General features: G+C 36.5%; 1 protein-coding gene across 16 annotated transcripts in view; it reads right to left on the reverse strand.

Annotated features, from left to right (window-relative positions):
* The window catches only part of TASP1 (taspase 1), a 233,348-nt gene that overhangs the window by 125,346 nt on the left and 83,732 nt on the right, over positions 1–24,270 (reverse strand). For all 16 annotated transcript variants that reach the window (XR_004984368.2, XR_004984367.2, XR_004984369.2 and 13 more), the window contains one exon: positions 1,796–1,915. Coding sequence is in view for 13 of the 16 variants with exons in the window: in XM_036418444.2 (XP_036274337.1) it covers positions 1,796–1,915 (120 nt within the window). In the remaining 3 variants the exon portion in view is untranslated. The remainder of the gene's footprint in view (positions 1–1,795; positions 1,916–24,270) is intronic.

Here is a 24,270-nt window from a genome sequence, read left to right on the forward strand (position 1 = left end):
TTTCATCTCTTACAAACTGTGCATTCATAAACTAGCCAAGTGGAGCAAATAAACATTAAGCTTTACGGAAGTATTTCTTTATCCAGGAGAGTCCTCTTTGCAGTGGCAGAATGGCTTCAAGACTATTTCATGTAATATCCTGCTAACACAGTCCAGAACTATCCTTGATTCGGTTGTTGCTATTTATTAACCAAAACAAACAAAAAAACAGTGAGAAAGTCATGGGAATTGCAAAGCTATGAAGGGGACTTGCTGGCTTTTTTCTCTCCTTCTTCACCAAGGTATCCAAAACTAAACTGACATGCCAACTTTGGTTTTCTTATTCCAAACTCGACAAATACACAGGACTTTATAATGTGGAAAAATGCCATGACCAGACAAAGGCTTTTTATAATGAGTTCAAAGCATTGTACACATGTTGAGTAATGAGTCCCCATAAATCCCCTTCTACAGTAGACAAAGAATTGCACAAAATTAATTGTTCTCCCCTTCCTTTTTCCCCCAAAGGACCACAAGTAGTTTATCCACAATAAGGGGCAGATTAGGGAACAACACTTGAGGCTTTGCAAAGATGTCCTCCATGAATCAGATCACTCTGCTGCCAGCATTCACTAACCACCATGTCCAAAGCAACTGTGGCATCAACTCTTCTTTAAACATAAGAAATAAAGTGAAAGAGCAGCAAAGTAGTGCTTTACATGTAACATAAGATCCAAATACTGAGCTTAACCATACCCTTGCAACTACTTTAACAGATTCCATGATGGTGTCTGATTCATTTGTTCAGTTAACAAATATTTATTAAGCCTATAAGCAATGTGCCAAATTGGTTTATACTACTCAGAAAGCTTCCTAGATCAAAGACTGTTAAACTTTATCCTCAGTATAGCCCTAGAGGCTGATGATAGGGGGCAAGGGGAGGGGGAAGGGAGAAGATGTGCAAGTGAACTGGAAATAAGCCAGTTGCACATACATTAGACCCTCCATATAAACAGATTTCTTGAATGGTATCATATGTGGTAACCAGAAATACTGGTTAGTCTATAAAATAGCTGATATGCTCAATCAGAGGAGCAATCTAGGGGGTCAAATGTTCCTTGAATGGAAGGAATACAAAATGTAACTCTAAAATCACTTTCCCACCTAAAAAGCAAGCAGTAATAATAGTCAGGCAGAGCTTGCTCCTAAAAAGAATGACACAAAGAAAGAAAACACACATTTATTAAATGTCTACTATATGCCCAGCATGTCCAAAGTAGTAAAACACAGGATTAGCAGTGGTAAAGATCAGAAAGAGCCCTATTACTATGAGAATTTATTTTAGAAAGAATCTTTAAAAGTTTTTGATTGATGATTTATGCTACACTAGTAGCCCTGCGCACAAATCTGTGTGCCAGTAACTTGTCAGTAGCTCACTGCCGCCCTCCAGTAGCTCTCCTCCTGCTGCCCTGCCCTCCTGTAGCTCCCTTCTCCCCCCTCCTCCCTCCACCTCCCCCCATCTCCTCTACTCCCACCTCCTCCTCATAGCTTGCTGCCCTACTCCCTCCTGTAGCTCTCTGCCCACTTGTAGCCAGCCAGTAGCTCACTGCCCCACCCTCCTGCTGATCTGTGATCTGGTCATTATGTGGTTGGTCGGTGTAAAGACATTTGTATATTACATCTTTATTATATACAATAAATGTTAAAGAACAATATTTTTCTTCTAAAGAAAAAAGATCTCTACAGTTTACAATTTGTGAGTTAGAAAATGGCATATTTTAACTTGTAAAGCTAGTTTAAAAACCCAATGACTCACCTGTCCAACTCTCCCTGGATGTTTCAAAGCCAAGCCTCCACTGGAGACAGCAGCAGCAACATTCCCTTCGTGATCCACAACCACAGCGCCCACTGTGTCCAAAGTGCCTGAGTCGTTCTCCTGCAGAACAAATGGGCATTCATAAGCATGGTGTGTGACACTGTGATATAACTACATAATAATTTCTAGTAAAATCGTGACATAAAATCTGAGCTAATCCTTAAGTGAAACATTTAGCAATCTCCTAAAGTGATCTATTATCAAGTTGCCATTTAAATTCTGTTCAAGCAGAACCAGTTTGGCTCAGTGGATAGAGCGTCAGCCTGCGGACTGGAAGGTCCCAAGTTCGATTCCGGTCAAGGGCATGTACCTTGGTTGCGGGCACATTCCCAGTAGGGGGTATGCAGGAGGCGGCTGATCGATTATTCTCTCTCATTGATGTTTCTAACTCTCTATCCCTCTCTCTCCCTCTCTGTAAAAAATCAATAAAATATATTTTTAAAAATAAAAAATAAAAATAAATTCTGTTCAAGACAATATGTTTTATCCACTGAAAAATCCTAAACAAAAGCTTTTTTTTCATAATAAGTCTGACATGCCTTTCTAAGGGAGGGAAAATTTTTTAATATGATTTATCATATAACACAGTGCCTTCCTAGTCTCAAGAATTAAGTTCATAATGAGATTTTGCAGAGGAAAAGATATCTGTGGCATAAGTGAAATGCCATTATTAGTATTTTGAAATTATATACAAATTTCTAAAAGTAAAAGAGTTAGCATAGTAAATATAAAGAATGGTATTTAAAATCTCAAAGTATGCTATATTATGCCATAATTTTCTTTTCTAGTTCCTTGCCTGTGAGAAACTTTATGGCAAGGCCCCATCTCTGGTCTAGCAATATGCTTGACAATTGCATGTCAGAAAAACGTATGTTCTTGGGAGGCATTTTTGTGTTTCTGTGTCTTGTCCCAAGTCCCATATGCTTAAAGGCATTTCACATGTAGTGACTAAAGCCAGCTCACTTCTTATCTTGAAGATTTCTGGGTCACCTGTGCAAGAAAAACTGTATTACAGGATAAAAATCAGAATGGAGGCAGGAAAAGATATCATGAAAAAAATGTATTTTTCTATATTAATAGCAGTCCTGGTGGTGTTCTTAACACTAGGACATTGGTTTCCAATTGTGTGCTGGAACCTAACACCTCTATCTTCATCCCCAACCCCAAATATACATGAAAGAGCTCAACATAGGCAGGTTCAACAAGAACAGCCCCTCCGTCCGTGTGGCTTATGCTCACACTCCTGAGCAAAGCTTCATTTGTACAGAGGGACCTCTTATTAAGAAGTTTTTAAATAAAATCCCCAGAAAAGTCAATGAGCTCCTACAGCCATCTCAGAAGTTGAGCAAAATTGAAGGGAGTTTTGAAATAACTAAAGCAAAAGACTTTTCCTTAAAGCAAACTGAAAAATTTAGAAACAGAGTATGCCACAACAAATATTACATTAAGTCTATTAGGAGAAGGTACATCTAGGCATTTGCATTTCTTTGGTTCTTGTTCGGAATTCTACTTCCCCTTAAATACACTGATATAACAGTACATACCTTGATGGAAAAGGCATAACTGACTGAAATGAGTTACTACTCTCCCTTCACAGGTGGAAGAAGCCTTGCCAATGGGTCCACAAGGCCATATCCCAGATACCATGGTTCTGCCGGTGACAGGTTGCCTGACTTTCTAGGATAGTTCCCTATCCTGATTGTAAACTCTCTGAGGAAAGATTAGATCCACTCTGTTTCATTTTGCACATGACAGACATTCAGGACATATCTATGCATTAATCAGGATGGAATAAAGTATGTCTGCATCCCTGACATCACAAAACAAGCCTAGCGAGTGATGGTATACGCTACGCCATTCTAATGCCTGGGCCACAGTCTTCCATCTCCTTTTCTCAAGACTCAATTTCATTCAAATTCAGAGGATACCACTTCTCAGGGGAAGACTTAACAATAGCCAGGGTTGCTCACTTGGTATGGATGAAATCAAGTTTATCTTTTTTGGTGAATAAGATGAAAGTATCAAAGTGAATGAGTAACCTTAAAGATAAATGTACTTTCAACTTGTTTCATTATTCTAAGAAATAACTCCTAAATCTTTATATCCCGGCAACCTCAGATAAGAAATTTTGGCTTCTTGTCCAGATACCAAGTCTTATGTTGTCTACAGGAAGACCTTTCACACTGTAATGTGCCCAAATGGATACAAACCACCTGGAGAATCTGTTTAAATGCAGATTCTGATGGAAGAATCTAGGAATGGTCCAGACTGTACATATAACCACCTCCCAGTAATGCTGCTGTTGCTGGTCCATGAACCCTACCCTGAGAAGCAGGTATGATGGCATCATACTGGACCATTATCACCCAAATGCCTGTTCTACTCATTCTGAGGCAAATAATTTCATAGGCACAAAGCTGCTGAATGGGAAGCTTAAACCACCTAAGACTAACATATGTCAGCATAAAAGATTTAAACTCCACCTTGTTCAACTCTCAATTGGCAGTGTATCACCATGATCACACCGCCATGAACATATTACAAAGTATTTTTTTTAATTTCTTTATTGATTACAGTGTTACATATGTGTCTTTATTCCCCCATTACCCCCCTTCCCTCCCCCTCATGCCCTCACCCCCACCTCCCCATCATCTGTGTCCATTGGTTACTAGGCTTATATGCATGCATAAAGTCCTTTGGTTGATCTCTCCCCCTTAACTCCACCCTCCCCTACCTTTCCTATGAGGTTTAATGGTCTGATCAATGTTTCTCTCTCTCTGGATCTATTTTTGTTCATCAATTTATATTGATCATTATATTCCATAAATGAGTAAGATCATGTGATATTTATCTTTTTTCTGGCTGGCTTATTTCACTTAGCATAATGCTCTTCAGTTCCATCCATGCTGTTGCAATGGTAAGAATTCCTTCTTTTTTACCGAAGCATAGTATTCCATTGTGTAGATGTACAACAGTTTTTTAATCCACTCATCTGCTGATGGGCACTTAGGCTGTTTCTAAATCGTAGCTATTGTAAATTGTGCTGCTATGAACATAGGGGTGAATATGTCCTTTCTAAATGGTGTTTCTAGTTTCTTGAAAAGTATTTTAAATTAATAATCTTATATGTGTGTGTGTGTTTTAGAAATGTACAGCTTTCATACAAATAGACACTATAAAATAATTCTGCTCATTGACAACAAAAAATGTTAAGAAACAGTATTTTTTTTCATTTTTTCCCCATTGTATTTGTTTTCTCTTTTACTTGTTTCTGTTCTAATTTTTTAATTTTATTTAATTTTATTTTACAGTTGATAGTATCCTTTATTAGTTCACTTTTTATTAGCTGAGACTGCTGACCCTATCCAAGCATTCTATAAAACAAAAATGTTACTGCAGGGACACATAACATCTACACTGTGATATACACTGTTAAACAATTCTCTTTGCATTTCAGTTAGGATAGCATGCACTATGAGAACACATATGCCTAATCAAACTACTGTTGAAAGATTCAAAAGGATTATACATAGATAGATTTACTGTAACTTGGTTTTTTAAAAATGAAAGACCAAGCAAAAAAATAGGGAATACTGTTCTAAATTAAGCTAAATATTCCCAAGGGCTTACAACACCTGCAAAAATCAGGATTGCTCCATAAATATTCAAGAATTGGTTCACAGATTTCACATACTGAAAAGCAAATTTAAAGATGATGAAGTAATATTTAAGCATTTTTATGAAGTGTAGATACAGTGAGTGAAAGACAAACATTGGTATTTTGGCCCTAATAATTTCACACTTGTTTATATAGAAATGAAATTGTAAAAAGTTTAAAAAACACACAATGACTGTTACTATATAGAACTACTATTATGCTCTTACACTCCATAAATACTTAAAAGCATATGCACCACACAGATATACATATACCTACTGTCCTTGACTAAAACACACTATTTGCATTACTTCCTTGACAAAATTGTGTCTAAAAACAACTATAAAAACTATGGTTCCCTTAGAATAAATATATGTATGTAAAGTTAGAATAGAGAGTACATGTGTCAAGGAAAACGTTGAAATAAGGCTTTCTTGAAGTAACCAATAAACTATATAGTAATCACTGTTGGGCTTAATGTCAAAAGATTTATTTTTCTCTGCTACAAATTGGAGATGACTATTACACAGTTATGGTAAGAATTAGATTAAATAACACATGTAAACTAGTTTAAAAGGGGGGGGGGTGTGGAAATCCCTTAAAACAAAGTTCAGATATTTCCCACCAGAAAATTAAGCCTCTAACCTTCACTCTAATTCTGAAATTAGGCAAAAGACACTATCTGCTACTTACCTCATTAACTTTTTTCTTCTATACAGAATTATTCAATATCAAATAGCTAAAATCAAGGATAATCTCAGTCCTAATGGTGTGGCTCAGCCGACCTATAAATCAGGAGGTCACTGTTCAATTCCCAGTCAGGGCACATGCTCCAGTTGTAGGCTTGGTCCTCAATACAGGGCATGCAGGAGGCAGCTGATCAATGATTCTTATTATTGATGTTTCTATCTCTCTTTTCCTCTCCCTTCCTCTCTGAACTAAATAGAAATATATTTTTAAAAGAATAATTGCAAACATATAAGTGCATCCTAAAACTGGGGTAAGGTGGAATAATCTTAATAAAATAAGCATGAAATACCTTTTTTGAAAACATACCAAAACTTTCTAATATACCTTTGTTAGGTTTGTGGGCAACATTAAGTTTGTGTGAGCATCCACTTAAGAAAAGCAGATGACTAATGCTCTCCATGACAGCACAGCAATGCCAGCATAAGATTTTACCATCTTTGAGTATCCTAAACATGGAATAATATCTCTGGCTACAGGAGACCCAGATCTGGCTCCTTGTCTACCTCCCACAAACCAGCTCCCTTCAGTGGAGCCACTGTGGGGTTAGAGTATAACAGATGTGCATAAATAAAGTATAATTTAGCTAGAAGTCTCTACTTTCATGTATCTGGCTTTGCTGAAACTAAGGAGAAACTGGATATAAGAACACCTAATAACCTTTCTATTTTCTCTTTAGAAAATCAGTTTTCTATGGCTGAAGGTTCTGTCAGTGGCTGCCAGCCTGGGCCAGGATGGCAGCATTCTTGAATAGCTCTCAAGGAATTCCAGCTAAGCTCACAAGGTGCCAGAGACGCACAGAGAAACTGACTTGTGCAGCTTCAGGGCGAGGGTCATCCTCTTACATGATCAACAAGCAACACATTTCCTGTGTTAAGCCTTCCCTCTACAGAGCAAAATCTTAATCTGCTTTAGCCTGCTGAATTCTACTAGCTCTACTGGTGATGCCCTGGGACCCCATGCCACTGCAAAGGCCCCAGGCAGGTGGCAGCTGGCCTCAATGTACCTGAGATTTTAGCTGAGTGGCCCCTGACCAAACACAAGTACTGAATTTGAAACTGAATTAACTTGGTGAACACCACTCACCACTCTCTGAGAACCTACCACATATAACTCAAGTACTGCCCAAGGCTCTTTCAGTGAGCCTAAGGGGAGGCTGGCAGGTGACAGCAAATCACAGGGTGCCTTGGGCCATTTGCTGATCTGTGCCAGACCCAGCACTTGTGGTAGCAGACCTCGAATCCAGCTTGGCCCCTCCAATGTGCATCCAAACTCAGTAGAGGCAGATACCAACTATGGATCACTTTGTAGCTCCTAACAGGTAGCCTAGGACTGGTCATAGGCTGTGTCGACATTGACCTGTACCAGAGTCCCTCCCAAAAGGCCCAGAACCAGCACACCCAAGGGCTGGCTTCAGACCACAAAAGGGCACCACCCAATTAGCTCCACAAGCAGCACACCAAAGGAATGCCTCAGCAGGCACCACACCATGCTAGGGAGAATTTTTTTTTTTTTTTTTTTTTATGGAATCAGCTCCCATACAGCAGCTCTTACACTGTGGTCGTGACCAAACCTCATAGCCATCCAGCCTGAGGGTCAACTCCCCCCGACATGGAAACAGAAATCAAGACTCAATATAACAGAGGGGCTCACATAAGCCACACAAAGGACACATCTGGAGCACCCAGCTCAGGTGATCAGGAAGACTGCACCACTGGGCCCCACAGGCAACTACTATATAATGAACTACCTAAAATACAGAAACAAACGCAGAGAGGCAGCCCAAATGGGGAGAGAAAGAAGCATGACCCAAATGGAAGAACCAAAAAAATCTCCAAGAAAAAAACACTAAATGAAATGAAAGAAAGCAATCGACCAGATACATAGTTCAAAACAATGGTTATAAGGAGGCCTAAGGAACTTAGGAGAAGAATAGATGCACGCAGTGAGAGCTTTAACAACAACAAAAAAAAGCAGAAATGAAGAACAGAATAATGGAAATGAAGAATACATTGGAAGGAATCAAAGAAAGATTAGATACAGATTGAAAGATAAAATAATAGAAAATACCCAATCAGAGCAACAATAAGAAAAAAAAAATTTTTTAATGAAGATAGTTTAAGGAACTTCTGGAAAAATATCAAGCATCACAACATCCATGCCACTGGGGTACCGGTAGGAGAAGAGAAAGAGCAAGGGATTGAGGACTTATTTGAAGAAATAATGACTAAAAGCTTCCCTAACCTGGTGAAGGAAAAACACATCCAAATACAGGAAGAGCAGATCTGAAAAAAGATGAACTCAAAGAGGTCCACACCAAGATGCATCATAATTAAAATGGAAAAGATTAAAGACAAAGAGAGAAGCTTAAAAGAAGCAAGAGAAAGATAGTTAACTAAGAGCTTCTCCCATAAGACTTTCAGCTGATTTCTCAACAGAAATATATCAGACCATATCAAGCTGCCATAAAATATTCAAAGTAATGAAAAACAAGGACCTACAAATAACTACATAACTACTATAATCACTTTAAAAGTAAATGTCTTAAATGTTCTAAACAAAAGATATAGAGTTGTTGAATGGATTAAAAAGAAAAAACAAGACCCATATGCATGCTGTCTACAAGAAAGAAACCCACTTCAGATTGAACTGAAAGTAAAGCAATGGAAAATGACATTTCATATAATAGAAATACTTAAAAAGTTGGGTAGCAATATTTATATCAGACAAAATAGACTTTAAAGCAAAGGCTATACAAAGAGGCAAAGAAGGCCAATAATAAAGAATCATTATAACAATAGGAGAAAACCCTTGTCAATATTTGTGCACCCAACAAAGAACACCTAAATATAAAAAGTAAATATAGATGGGCATAAGGAAGAGATTGAAGAGTAATACAGCCATCGTATGGGATTTTTAAAAAAACCACTGACAACACTGGATAGATATTCCAGACAGAAAAAAACAGGGAAACAGTCGCCTTCAATGACACATTAGAGCAGATGGATTTGATTAATATTTTTAAATCATTTCACTCCAAAGCAGCAGAATACATTATTTTCAAGTGCACATGAAACATTTTCCAAGACAGACCACATGTCAGGCAACAAAACAAGTATCATCAAATTTAAGAAGTTTGAAATCATATTAAGCACTGGTGATGCCCTGAGACCCCATGCCACATGTCATCTCTGACCACCAATGATATGAAACTAGAAATCAATTATAAGAAAAACAACTAAGAAACTAAAAAAACACCCAAACACATGGAAGTTAATAACATGTTACTACACAATGGCTTGATTAGCAACAAGGTCAAGGAAGAAATCAAAAGATACCTGAGGCAAATGAAAATGAAAACACAACCTAAAATCTATGGGAAACAGCAAAAGCAGTCCTTAAAGGGAAATTCATAGCAGTAAACAAGAAATTCTCAAATAAACAACTTAACCTTACACTTAAAAGAACTAAAGAAAAACATGAACAAAAACATGAATAGAAGGAAAGAAGTAATAAAGATCAAAGAAGAAATTTTAAAAAATTGTCTAAAAAAAAAAATCAATAGAACCAAGAGCTGGTTCTTTAAAAAGATAAGCAAGATTGATAAACCTTTAACCATATTCCAAGGGGAAAAAAGAAAGAGCACTCAAATAAATAAAATCATAAATGAAAGGGGAGAAGTGACCACAAACACCACAGAAATATAAAGGATTATAAGAAAACACTATGAATTAACACCCAGGAATCTATGACTCTTTCATACACCAATAATGAACTTACAGAAAGAGAAACTAGAAAAACAACCCCATTTACCATTGCAACAAAAAAATTAAGATACCTAGGAGGTAAACTTACTAAGGAGGTAAAAGACTTGTACTTGGAAAACTACAGGACTTTAAAAAAAAAAAGAGAGAGCGAGAGATAGAGGAAGACATAAACAAATGAAAGAATAGATTGTGTTCATTGATTAGTAGAATCAACATCATTAAAATGTCTATACTACCCAAAGCAATCTATAGATTCAATGCAATACTCATTAAAATACCAATGCTATATTTCACAGACCTAAAACAAACTCTCCAAAAATTCATATGGAATAAAAATAAAATAAAAAGCCACAGCAATCCTGACAAAGAACAAAATAGGACGGTCTCAATACCAGATATCAGACTATATTACAAAACCACTGTTCTCAAAACTGCCTGGTAATGGTATTGGCACAAGAACAGACCAGAGAACCCAGAAATCTTCCTAAGCCATTATGCTCAATTAATATTTGACAAAGGAGGCAAGAGCATACAATGGACTCAAGATAGTCTCTTCAATAAATGTTTTTGGGAAAATTGGACAGACAAATGCAAAAAAAATGAAACTAAACCAACTTATATCATACACAAAAATAAACTCAAAATAGATAAAGGACTTAAACATAAGACTAGAAATCATAAAAATACTAAAGGAATCCACAGGCAGCAAAATCTCAGACATATGCCAAAGCAATATCTTTACTGATACAGTTCTTAGGGCAATGGAAACTAAGGAGAAAATACTAGTAAACAAATGGGACTATATCAAAATAAAAAGCTTCTGCACAGCAAAAGAAACCATCAACAAAATAACAAGAAAGCCCACTGCATGGGAGGACATATTTGTCAATGTTATCACCCGATAAGGGTTTAATCTCCAACATTTACAGTGAACTCATACAATTTAACAAAAGAAAGATAAACAATCCAATCAAACAATGTGCAAAGGACCTAAAGTGGGAAAATTGAACAGTGTCTATTGACACTTTTCCAAAAAGGATATACGGAAGGCCAAGAGACATATTAAAACGTGCTGAAAGTCACTAATTATCCAAGAGATGCAAATCAAAATTACAATGAGGTACTATGTCACACCTGTCAGAATGGCTATCATCCACAAATCAACAAACAAGTGCTGGTGAGGATATGAAGAAAAAGGAGTCCTTGTGCACTGCTGGTGGGAATGTAGACTGGTGTAGTCACTGTGGAAAACAGTATGGAGTTTCCCCAAAAAATTTAAAAATGGCCCAGTAATTCCACTTCTAGGAATATATCCCAAGAAATCAGAAACACCAATCATAAAGGATATATGCACCCCCTACATTCATAGCAGCACAACTTACCATAGCTAAGATTTGGAAACAGCCTAAATGCCCATCAGCAGATGAGTGGATTAAAAAACCGTAGAACATTTACACAATGGAATACTATGTTGCTGAAAAAAGAAGGAATTCTTATCATTCACAACAGCATGGATGGACATAGAGAGCATTATGCTAAGCAAAATAAGCCAGTCAGAGAAAGATAAATATCACATGATTTCACTCATTTGTGGAATAAAATAAGCAACATAAACTGATGAATAAAAATAAATCCAGAAACAGAGAAGCATCAAACAGACTGTCCCACGTTCATGGCAGCAATTAGGATATCTGACTGATGGCTTAGTATCAGTCAGACATCCCCCAAGGGTTCTTGGACTGTGAGAGGGCAAAGGCCAGGCTGAGAGGGACACACACCCCTGTGCACAAATTTTGTGCAGCAGGCCTCTAGTTTAATACACTAAACCATAACAAATTTCAAGAAATAATATGAAACAGAACATACCCTCTGAGTATAACAAAGTTAAGTCAGGAGTCAAAAATAAATAACATTTGGAAATTAACACAGAAAAAAAAAATTCTAAATAATTTATGGATCCAAATGAGTAATCTAAATAGAAGCAAAAATACTTAATGAATTATCATAAAAAATATTACATTTATATACTTGTGGGATACAGTAAACATGGTACTTACAGGAAAATTTTACCCAAAATGTTGACAAAAAAAAAAAAAATAGGATAAATGTCCAACTAAAGAAGTTAGAGAATAAGATCAGCACAAAGAGAAAGGAGAAAACAGATATAATAAAAATTCATAGAGAGAGATTAACATTAAATAAGGAGTAAAATTGGTTCTGTGAAAAAACTACTCATTGAATGGATGTGTCCCTCTGATTATTTTATATTCAGGTATCTCCCTTACATGATGCTTTAGCACATCACCCCTAAATACGTTCTTTCCCAAAAGTATGTCCTTAAACAACTGCTGTGAAATCCAGACTAATTTCTCACAATATGGGAATGATCTTTATTTCAGGAGGCTTTGCAAGCCCTTTGGTCTACTGTTCAAACAAACTTCCAAGGCTCTTATCACCAAACTTCTCACTTTATCTATGAAGAAATTATGTCTTGATATTGGTCACACAGTCCTCCATTCAATGTTTCTTTTGATAACACTTCTCTACTGCCTTCCCATCCTCGTAGGTCATCTGGCATCAGATCACATTCTTCTCGTTTATGAGTAACCAATTCAGTTTCTTCAACTCTAAATCGCTTTCTGAAAAACTCTAAATTAGTAATACCAATACTATATTTCAGCTTTAACTTTGCATTTTCCACTGGTCATCCTACACTTTCTTAAACTCAGTCATCACCATCTGGGAAATGTGTTCAAGGGAGAAGGAGGGAATCAAGATTATTAGGGAGTTTCACTTTACAGGCACGCTTATATCATAGAGCTTCAATGACAGAGATAGCACGACATGCTACCAGCACACTCACTAATAGGCTATGAACTTCATTACCTGGGCAGATTAAAAAACATACAAGCGTGAGCTAAGACCTTACTAATTAAATAGACAGCAATAAAGTCTCTTTAATAAGAGCAGACAACCTTTTTCAATTTAGTTGTCCAATGTGGCTCTTTTCACGAACACCTGGTCATGGTCTGGACCTCTGGTCTTTCTTTCATTTGGGGGCATACATTTACCTTCTCTGGATAAAATTACACTTTTTCTTTTAAATACCAGAGCTCCACTGGCCTTTGAACTGAGTCTTAAAGCAGTGGGGAATAACAGATAAAGGACTAAAAGGTAACTGGGACAATCTGGAGTCTATTCCTGCCATGAAACACCATGACAATTGAAATGAGTCATTTCACCTGGATTTAAATTCCATCCTCTCCCAGAATGAAGAACAAATATTTGACACTGACTTTAATAACACAGTAATAAGGTGTTTTATTTTATGTGATTTTAAAGTACAGCAGTATCTATTTGACTACAAATTCAGAGTATATTCACAAAAATAAATTATTTCAAAATCATAAAGATATTAACTACTAAAGATAAGTACATTAAAAAGAAAAAAAAATACCCAAATGTTTTTTCTCCTTTTATTCCTCAATTGCTTAAAATCTTACTTGAGTCGTGGCTACTGTGGCTCAGCTGGTTCTCCCATACACTGAAGGGTCACAGGTTCCATTCCCAGTCAGGGCACATACCTGGACTGCAGGTTCAAGGCCCAGTTGGGGTGCACAACAGGAGTCAGCTGATCACATCAGTGTTTCTCCATCTGGTTCTCTCTCTTTTCTCTCTCTCTTCCCTAAAATTAATAAAACATATCCTCTAGTGAGGATAAAAAATTAAATTTAAAAAATATCAAAAATTACAAAGAAGAGAAGAGCTAAGTATATTCTAAAATATAAATGTAATCTAAATTAATTATAAAAGCACTATATCTTATAAATTCTAATGCCATTTAAATTAACCTCAAAGACTACCAACATTCAAAAGTATGTATTTAATGCTACTAGCCACAAGGACAGGCCCCATGCATACATATTTCAAAATAGTCCCCTAATTTGTCCTAAGTACAGTTAGCATGAATAAAAGTAGACAGACATTCAGCTACTCCAGACAACAGCCTCACATCCCTGATCGGTAGCCCTGTGATCCTTAGCTCCTCAGGCAATGGACTTAATTCCTGTGGCCTATTTTACTTTGCTAAATTCAGTTGAATCATATCAACTGCCATGTCCTCACAAACATATCGAGCTTTCAAAACCAGAGTTTGGCCCGAGCAGAAAGGATTTTGGTGTTACACATTGTGTTTCTGAACACCTTAGAATGGAGCACACATCGCCAACAGCTCCATCTCCCTAGACTGGCTCACACATTTAGGCTACCTGCCTGGCCCCCATGAGCATTTGAGTTTGAAACCACTGTCCTGCAAAAACTCTGTAATGTAACAAGCTTATCCACTCCCAGATTCCTAAGCCTAGCACTTTCTCTCCATCTAGATAGCAACTCCTACTTTTATTCAGGACTCAGCTTAAATTCCACCTCTCCCATAAAGCCTAGCATGAGAAACTTAGCAAGCTTGGAGTTCTCCATCCTGCTCATTCCTGTAGCTCTCATAGATGGTTTCATTATTCTAGTGCATATCAAGTGGAACGATTTCCCTGTACTGTTTAATTCCCCTGGACCAAATGTAATGGTCAGGGCCTAGATGCTGGATGCTCTCTTTACTCCCTAAAACCTACTTTAAAAACCTGCACATGATGAGGATTCAATAAACGTTGCTGGTAATAATGTTCAGGTCAAAGATAAAATAGGTACTAGGAAGAAAAAACAAAAATCCCAAGAGGCCATGACCTCTGGTGCAAAGATCATTCAAAGCCTGTGCACTCCTCAAGGTGACTTGCAAGGTGACTTCTTCATAACCTCAGGGCACACAGATCAATGGAGCAATGAAAATGAAGCAGTGCCTATTCTTTGGGCAAATGACCCCAGAAGAGATGACAAAACTTGTAAAATGAAAATGCTCTCAACAGAGGGGAAAGAAAGAGAAAAAAAAAAGTACAATCACAAGCTTCACAAACTTGTCTTAGCTTATAAGGCAACCCCATTTCCATTCTGTCCCCAGTCCCTCCTTGGAAATCCCACAACCACAATAAATGGGTGCTACAAATGGGCAGAAATTCTTGCTGTGCAGAGGGCCATTCTTTTTCCTAGAACATCAGACATGGTCTAGAAGTGCATTTGTAAAACAGCCATTTTACGTGCTTAACAGGAAAGAGGCTTGGTCAAGTTTCTCTAGATGGGCACTCCCCCTTGTGGGCACTTCCTGCCTCACCTCTTTGGAGTGGTCAGATGATACTGTGGCTGTGTCTAAGATATTTTCTGACAATCATTTCCCTCACTTACTTATATAGAATCTTTATATCTCTACAATATTGAGGAAGTGCAATAGTATTATTAGTAATGTTTCAGATTAACTCTTTTTTCATTATATCTTCAAGAGATAAGCTTATTGCTTAAAGTGAAGCATAGTTTTAAACTAACATATGCTTGAAATACTTAAATAATAGATTCAAACTTATCGTGAAAGACCCTAAGACTTACAATTAAAGAAAATAACCTGGTATGTTTCTCTCTCAAAATTAATATTAAAATCATCAATTGTAGATGTTTAAGTTAATGTTCACTGAATGAAAGTACTGTGCTAAGGTAAAAAATCAAAATGTTCATGTCTCCATGAGTTGACACAATATGGTAAAATACAACACAACAATCTCAAAATGACAAATGTATAAATTAGGTAATCCAATAAAACAAGCATTTATTGAATAACATGTCTATTACATCTACTAAGCAGAAAAGAGAAATATGTTCTGATCTGGGTAGCATTTGAGTTGGTCCAAGTCCTCTTGAAGAATCTGGTATTTTTTATTATTATTATTATTATTATTATTATTATTATTTATTCTATGAAGGGAAAGAAACATGAGTAAAAACTTAAGAGAACATTCAGCAAATTCATGGGAAAAACTCAATAAAGAAATGTATTCAGTAAGAGAAAAAGATTATCCCAAAAGAGAAAATGTAAAAGTAAAATAGGTTTGGTCTAGTTTTGAAGAGGGTTCATAAATTCAGGCTAAAAAGTTTGGGTTTTAATTTACAAACAATAAAGATTCTATTAAAGTTTGTTCCTGGAAAACAACATGACCAATGCAGGTATTTTTAAGGAAATGTATCTTGAGAAAATACACAGATCAAAGAGAAACAGAGAAAAGTTAGAAGCAGGCAGAGAAGCCCATTCTAAAGATACTACCACCATCTAGCCATCACAAGTAAAAAGGTTTGGCCTTGATGTTAGTAAATATACCAAAAAGAAACAAGCAAAAATAAATAAATAACAGCACATGTGCTAATTAAACAAATGTTTACCGAGCACTTATTACATGCCATGCTGAGAAACCATGGTAACTAAAGCATACATAAATGCTGTCTTCCTGGAACCTGAACTCTATGAAAGAGGATGACATCAAATAACCACACTAAGAAAGGCAGTTGGAGAGACATGGCAGCTTAAAATGAGAAATGAGAGGGGGAGAGACAATATTCCTCGGATCTGGAACAAAGGCCTTGAACCAAGAAGAATCTTTACAAACAATGTGACCCAGAAAGAAAGTGAGAGGACAAAGTATTGGAAAGAAAGATAGGTGCCTGCTCCTGTCTAGTCCTACGGGGCTCTGTTAAGGAGCTTATAACTTTTCTCTTAAGAGCAGCTGGAGCTGACTGAAGAGTTGAAGCAGGGCATATAAAAAATCAAACTGCACTTTTAAATGATTCCACCAATGCTGTGTATAGAACTGACTGGAAGGGCCACAGGGTTAGAAAGCTATTGCAGTCATCATGGAAAAAATGGTGAAGCTTGAATCTAGACATGCTGTTAGAGTGTGATGAGTCTAAGAAGTGAAACTATTTAATAAACAACTGGAACCATTTAGGGCATGAAAAGAGGGGTGGAAATCTGAATTTAGATTAATCTATAAAGAGCAAAGTTTCATTAAATGGGTGCAATGGGTTGGGTGCCTGTTGACAATGACAATGACGTGGAGACAAGCAAGGAGAAAAGAGTTCCAGACTCCCTGAAGCAGAGGGAACTGAGTGAAAGTTAATATGAAGTTATTAACTGAATTCAATCATGTAATTCCTAACTTTTATAGAATGTTCTGTGTTCCTTTCAACAATGATTACTAGACAGTTGCTTTTCCAGGCCCACTGTGACATAGTAGGCAGAAGAAAGCAATGATTCTCAAATGCTGGCCAATACCTTACCCATCCCTACAGATTCTGATTCTGAATATTGAGAATAGTCTAAGAATGTGTGGTTTTATTTTTTTAATTGGTTTAGAGAGAGAGAAAGATCAACAGAGAGAGAAAAACTTCAATCAGTTGCCTCCTGCATGAACCCAACTGGGAAATGAACCAGCAACCTGGCCACGTGCCCTGACCAGGAATTGAACCCACGAACCCACACCTTCTGGTGTACAGGACAATACTCCAACTAAATGAGTAACCCAGCCAGGGCAAAAAAGTGGTGGTCCAATCAAGCCTTCAAAGACTCACAGATAGTTTTCTTTCAACCTAATTAAATATTGGTTCTTATATTCTGATTTTAAAACATTCTTATTATTGATCTGTGTGTGTGCGAGTGTGTCTGTGTGTGTGTGTACACACTTGTCTTTTCATGCATTGGTTTATTCCACTAGTCTTATTAGCTATAACTGTCAGCATCACTATATGATGGGTCAACTCAGGTCATTAATGCACGGTAATATTCTATGAGGAGATATTTAAAAATTCTGACTTAGAATTGGATGCTCTTAACACCATGGTCTGAGCCAATTCCCACATGGGAAGGCCTCTATTCGTAGTCCCAATTAAATTCCATTCACTGGAGGTATTTCCTCTTAGAAAAGCAACTGTCTAGTGATTTCTACATTATATACAAGATCAACTGGGACTATTCCATTGATAATAAAGGATGCTCTTTTTTCCCCTCCTCTGATCCTGTTACACACTAAAATTAAAGGAGGCTCTTCAGAGCTCTTGAATATTAAAAATTGAGAGAAGATTTTTAAGACTGACAATATCTGATGTCAACTTATAACAGGCTTCCTGGAAAATTACAAGTTACTTTCATTACAAAATAAAAACAGCAGTTAGGATTCATTAACTCCTCAATCTTGCTTCAATCTTATCACACTTATATCTTTCAGCCCCAGGTTATATTTAAGCATAGTTTAGGATGGCTTTAAGGAAGACTTGGGAAGAAACCCAACTTATTAGCTATTAAATCATTGTATGAAAACTTTTCCTGAAAAGGGAGGAAGGGGGAGTCTAGCTCTCAAGGGTTTCAAGTTCTAGATTTCAGTAATTGACTGAATTGCATAAAGTACAGCAAACTATAGACATTTAAAGAATCCCATCAAGTTATACTGCAAAGTAATGCTGGTCTTCTGGCTCCATAACTTATCTAAATGCATGAGGTGGTGCTAATAATACATTTATTTAAGTAATTGACCTACCTATTTACATGTAAATTCTATAGTCTTACTCAGTAATCCAGATAGTCATAGGTGAGGTAAATGTAATTTAATATTGCCTACAAATCATAAAAATTTATTTCATATAGAAAATAATCACTAAACAAGGAATTTTCTGCTTACCAAAAAACAAATATATAAAGTATATTTCTTTATGGAAGAGGAGTCAAAGAAATTTCTTTACTCCTGTTTTTTTGTTCACCTATGCATTAACCACCTTCATGAGCAACAACAATACTCCAGATTAAGTAAATTTCTATAAAAGACTAATTACTTTTTTCCCTGTACACATAAGGCACAGACATGTACACATGTACAAACAGAACAATCTGAGGAAAACATGTTGTTTTTTGTGCATTTATTTTCTTTGATCTTAACCTACCTCTCACCCAAAAAATACATTGATTTAGTATGATACAGTTAAGCGTTTACATAATAATTTCAAGATGGTGGATAAAAGGGAAAAATGTTACCCACAATATACTTCAAACGAATAGAATATATTTATATGAAGCACACAAAGCAAGGCCCAACATTTCCTTTCTGAAACATGTGGCCAATTTGATGTCCCTATATGGTGGCTAAAGAACACAAAATTAAAAGTTGTAGCATCTCTTTAGAGTGGTTTTGAAGACACAAAATAAATCACTGCTAAATTTTCTAATTTGTTCATTAGAAATTAAAGAATGAAAGATGTTCACACAATGGAAAAGGTTTGATTATCTTTTATTTCACTATACTACATGAGAACTGCTTTACCTAAAAACCAATGAAATTAATTGAAAACTTAAATTACTTCATAAAAGTGGTAGGAGGGGGCAAAGAATTCTATGTACATTCAACTGTAAAATCTGTTATTAAAGAAAAAGACATGGAAACTATTTTGACAATATGCTTGTGAAAAATGAAGAAGGGGGAAAAAAGGCTTGATACATCAATAATGTTGAGATCAAACAATACCCCCAACCTCTTTTAATACTCTAAGAATAAAAGAGTCCCTTCTAGTAATATTTAGGGCTGGCTGTTTGAAACTGATATTTATGAAATTTAAGTTATGGTGTGAATTGAGTCTGTTTGTTTTACCAACGCGAACATCTTCTCTTTGTAGCAACTCAGTCCATCCTGTTCCATAAGCCAAGAATAGCAAGTGGCCAATAAATTAACTACTTTATTCCAAAAGACGGGTTTTTTATACTCAAATATTATAAAGATAAATACCAACACAACTACTATTTTGTTATTGTATCAAAGCAAAAAATAAGTAAACTTAACACATGTCATCATTTCATTACATATACCACAAAAATTATTGAAAAATATTCTAAAAACAATGAAAGCCCATGGCAATACTGCCAGGGGAGATCCAGAGACCAATTTGCAGGAATTACAAAAGACAGAGGAGATGTTGAACTGTGAGCAGCAACACTTGGGTTGAAGGAAACCACAAGACAAATAGTTCTGGTTCCTTTAAGGAAACACAGTCCCCATTTTGCCTAATTCCAATCCATATATTTTAGATACCACTGTTAAATAATAGCAGTCACTCAACAACCTGGCTCAATTTCAGTTACATCATATATTAACTATGAGTAATTGCATAAAGCACAAACTCTGGGGCTAGCTCTTCAGTTCACAGATCACCACTCGTCAGGACCAGTGACCAATCATGTCATTTCCTCCCAAGTCTGTCAGTAATGGGTCACTGTGCACAACAGTAAAGCATATAGTTGTGCTACTCCTTGTGTCCCAGTGATCAATCCACATGACATACAAAACTTGATATCAAAAGAGGGAATGGGCCAAGAAAGATGAAAGAGAAGCACAGAAACAAAAAGTGATAATGTTGGAAGTAAAATTTAATTAAAAATTTGCCAAAGGAGGCAAGAGCATACAATGGAACCAAGACAGTCTCTTTAATAAATGGTATTGGGAAAACTGGACAGATACATACAAAAAAAATTGAAACTAGACCACCATACACAAAAATAAACTTAAATTTGATAAAGGACTTAAACGTAAGATGGAAAACCATAAAAATATTAAGAGGAATCCACAGACAGTAAAATCTCAGACATATGCCAAAGCAATATATTCACCGATACAGCTGCTAAGTCAATGGAAACTAAAGAGAAAATAAACAAATAGGACTACATCAAAACAAAAAGCTTCTTGCCAAAACCGATCTGGCAAGATAGATCAGTGGACAGATCGCCGGCCTGTGGACTAAAGGGTCCCGGGTTCGATTCTGGTTAAGGGCATGTACCTTGGTTGTGGGCACATCCCCAGTAGGGAGTGTGCAGGAGGCGGCTGATGAATGATTCTCTCTCATCGATGTTTTTAGCTCTCTATCCCTCTCTCTTCCTCTCTGCGAAAAATCAATAAAATATATATATTTTTTAAAAAGGCTTCTTTATAGCAAAAGAAACCATCAACAAAACAAAAAAGCCACCTGCATGGAAGAACATATTTGTCAATGTATTCACCAATAAGGGTGTAATCTCCAACATTTACAGAGAATTCATACAACTTAACAAAAGGAAAACAAACAATTCAATCAAATGGGCAAAGGACCTAAATAGATACTTTTTGAAAGAGAACATAAGGAAGGCCAAGAGACATATGAAAGCATGCTCAAAGTGACTAATTATCCGAGAGATGCAAATTAAGACGACAATGAAGTACCATCTCACACCTGTCAGAATGGCAACCATCAGCAAATCAACAAATGACAAGTGTTGGTGAGAATGTGGAGAAAAAGGAACTCTCATGCACTGCTTGCTGGTGGGAATGCAGACTGGTACAGCCACCATACCAACAGTATGGAGTTTCCTCAAAAAACTCAAAATGGAACTCCCATTTGACCCAGTGATCCCACTTCTAGGAATATATCCCAATAAACTATCAATAGAAACACCAATCAGAAAGGATATATGCACCCCCTATATTCACAGCAGCACAATTTACCATAGCTAAGATTTTGAAACAGCCTAAGTACCCATCAGCAGATGAGTGGATTAAAACACTGTGGTACACCTACACTATGGAGTTACTACCGTGTTTCCCCGAAAATAAGACATCCTTCGAAAATAAGACCTACTTACAGGTTTCCTTCTGAGTGAAAAATAAGCCCCCCTCCCCCTAGGCTAAACATGAGAGATTTGGTCCACTGATTCTGAAAGAAATGGAGTCACAAGAAATTCACCAGGAAATTCAGGAATTGGATTGTTATGATGATGTTCCAGAAGATGATGACATGACTGTCATTGAAAAAATGAGTATATTCTTGATACTGTAGGATTCCCAGTTTGTCTTGACAACTACCGTACTACCATACCGTAAACAGGTAATAAATTTTCTTTATTTTCATTTAACAATAAATGTTTACCATATTCTTCTTCATGGAAAAATAAGACATCCCCTGATCAATGATTCTCTCTCATCAATGTTTCTAGCTCTCTGTCCCTCTCTCTTCCTCCCTGTGAAAAATCAATAAAATGTATATATTTTTTAAAAAAGGCTTTTTTACAGCAAAAGAAACCATCAACAAAACAAGAAAGCCAACTTTCTTGTTTGTAAGACCTAGCGCATCTTTGGGAACAAAAATTAATATAAGACAGTGTCTTATTTTTGTGGAAACAGGGTATATTGCTGTAAAAACAGAACGAATTCTTATCATTTGCAACAGCATGGATGGAACTAGAAAGCATTATGCTAAACGAAATAAGCCAGTCAGAGAAAGATAAATATCATATGACTTCACTCATTTATGGAATATAATAAACAACATAAACTGATGAACAAAAACAGATCCAGAGACAGAGAAGCATCAATCAGACTGTCAAACCTCAGAGAGAAGGTAGGGGAAGATGGAGGTAAGCCGAGGAAGAGATCAATCAAAGACTTGTTTGTATGCATATAAGCCTAATCAATGGACATGAACATCAAGAGGATAAGGGCATGAGTGGGGGTCTGGGAGCAATGAGGGGATAAGGACACATATGTAATAACTTAATCAATTAAAAAAAAAAAGTAGGGGAAAAAAGAAAACAATATGAAGTTATAGAAGAAATGCATGGCCATGGGAATGTTCAACATGCTACCATTTAAGACACTCTAGACCAGTGGTCGGCAAACTCATTAGTCAATAGAGTCAAATATCAACGGTACAAGGATTGAAATTTCTTTTGAGAGCCAAATTTTTAAACTTAAACTTCTTTTGACACCACTTCTTCAAAATAGACTCACCCAGGCCATCATAATTTGTGGAAGAGCCACACTCAAGGGGCCAAAGAGTCGCATGTGGCTCTTGAGCCGCAGTTTGCCAACCACGGCTCTAGACCAACAGTCATAGGAACTTAGTGAAGACAAATGTACCCACATAAATAAGAATATAATTGTGACCAAAAAAAAAAGAAGAGGACTCAGAGGAAGAGGCACTGGCCAAAACCCGACATTAAGAAAACTATGGAAGATATTTTACAACATGGAAAGTACAAAGGATAAAATGGTGAAAGCTGATTCAAAATTAAAAAGGACTTTGAGAATTCCCCATGACATAAAAAAAAGGCTCATTCAAATCATAACTTATATGACAAGAAAGCAAGTACCATTCAAATTACTTTTGATAACAGAAATAAAACACTATAATTCTTAACACTTCTAAGGTTTTAAATTAGTGTACTAAATAAGTATTTGTTTTACCTACTTCTTTTTGTTTGTTTTTCTATGCATTTATAACCAACAGTAAGAGAGTTTTAATGTTTTGACAAAATAAAAGTCATGGGACAGTGTAATTTTTGGCTACTAAGGACCCTTTGCTATAGGGGGGAAGGAGACATATGTAATACTTAGAGCAATAAAAAATTTAAATTAAAAAAAAAAAAAACACTTTTGCACAGTTGCAGCTTGTCCAGTCACTTTATGGTCTGACACCACCATGCAAAGTATGAACTGTCTGTACATCATAAGGGAAACAATGGGGTAAAAGAAAAATCCAGAAGACTTGGGTCTGCCCAGAGAGAGGCAAACAAACAGCTACTATTTTTATAGTACACAATAGTACAATAGTTACATAGTAATCTTCTCCTTCTCCCGCATGTCTTCCAGCCACAAAAAATAAGTATAGATGAAACAGAAATGCCAATGACTAAGAACAGACAATTGCAAAATATTTATATTTCTCATATTTTAATATTATCTTTAAAATCCATATATCCTAAAAGTCAAGACAAAATATGTTTTTTTATTTGATTTATATTTACATTAGCTGCTTAACCCAATATAGGTTTGTAGTAAAAAGAGACATATTAATTGTGGGGAGGGAGATGAAGGAGAATGTTTCCATTGATGCTACACACTACAAATCGCCTACCTAACAATCTCCTCCTCCTCTTTTTTCCCCCCTCCTCTTTTTTTGACAATAAAACTATTTTGCTTGGGAAGACAATGTGTCCAGCAGCATGCCATGACTATGAGATAGTACTTAAAACAATCCACTCCATTTCCTAGGCTCCCTTGCAGCCAAGAATACGCATGTGATAGAATTGTGCCCCCTTTCCACTACCTTACCAAAAGTAAGGAGAAGTCTATAGAGGGAGATTCTAAAAAACTTGCATCCCGATAAAAAGTGACAGATACATCTGGCACTAACTAGTTTTCCCACTCCCACCCTCCTCTCTCTCCTTCTCACCTAGAATACAAATGTGACATCTAAGAGTTAAGGATCCATATCATGTCCATAAAATAAAAGGCATGAGAAAAAGGCCC

This window comes from Pipistrellus kuhlii, unplaced genomic scaffold, assembly GCF_014108245.1.
Source record: "Pipistrellus kuhlii isolate mPipKuh1 unplaced genomic scaffold, mPipKuh1.p scaffold_m20_p_6, whole genome shotgun sequence".
Classification (NCBI taxonomy): domain Eukaryota; kingdom Metazoa; phylum Chordata; class Mammalia; order Chiroptera; family Vespertilionidae; genus Pipistrellus; species Pipistrellus kuhlii.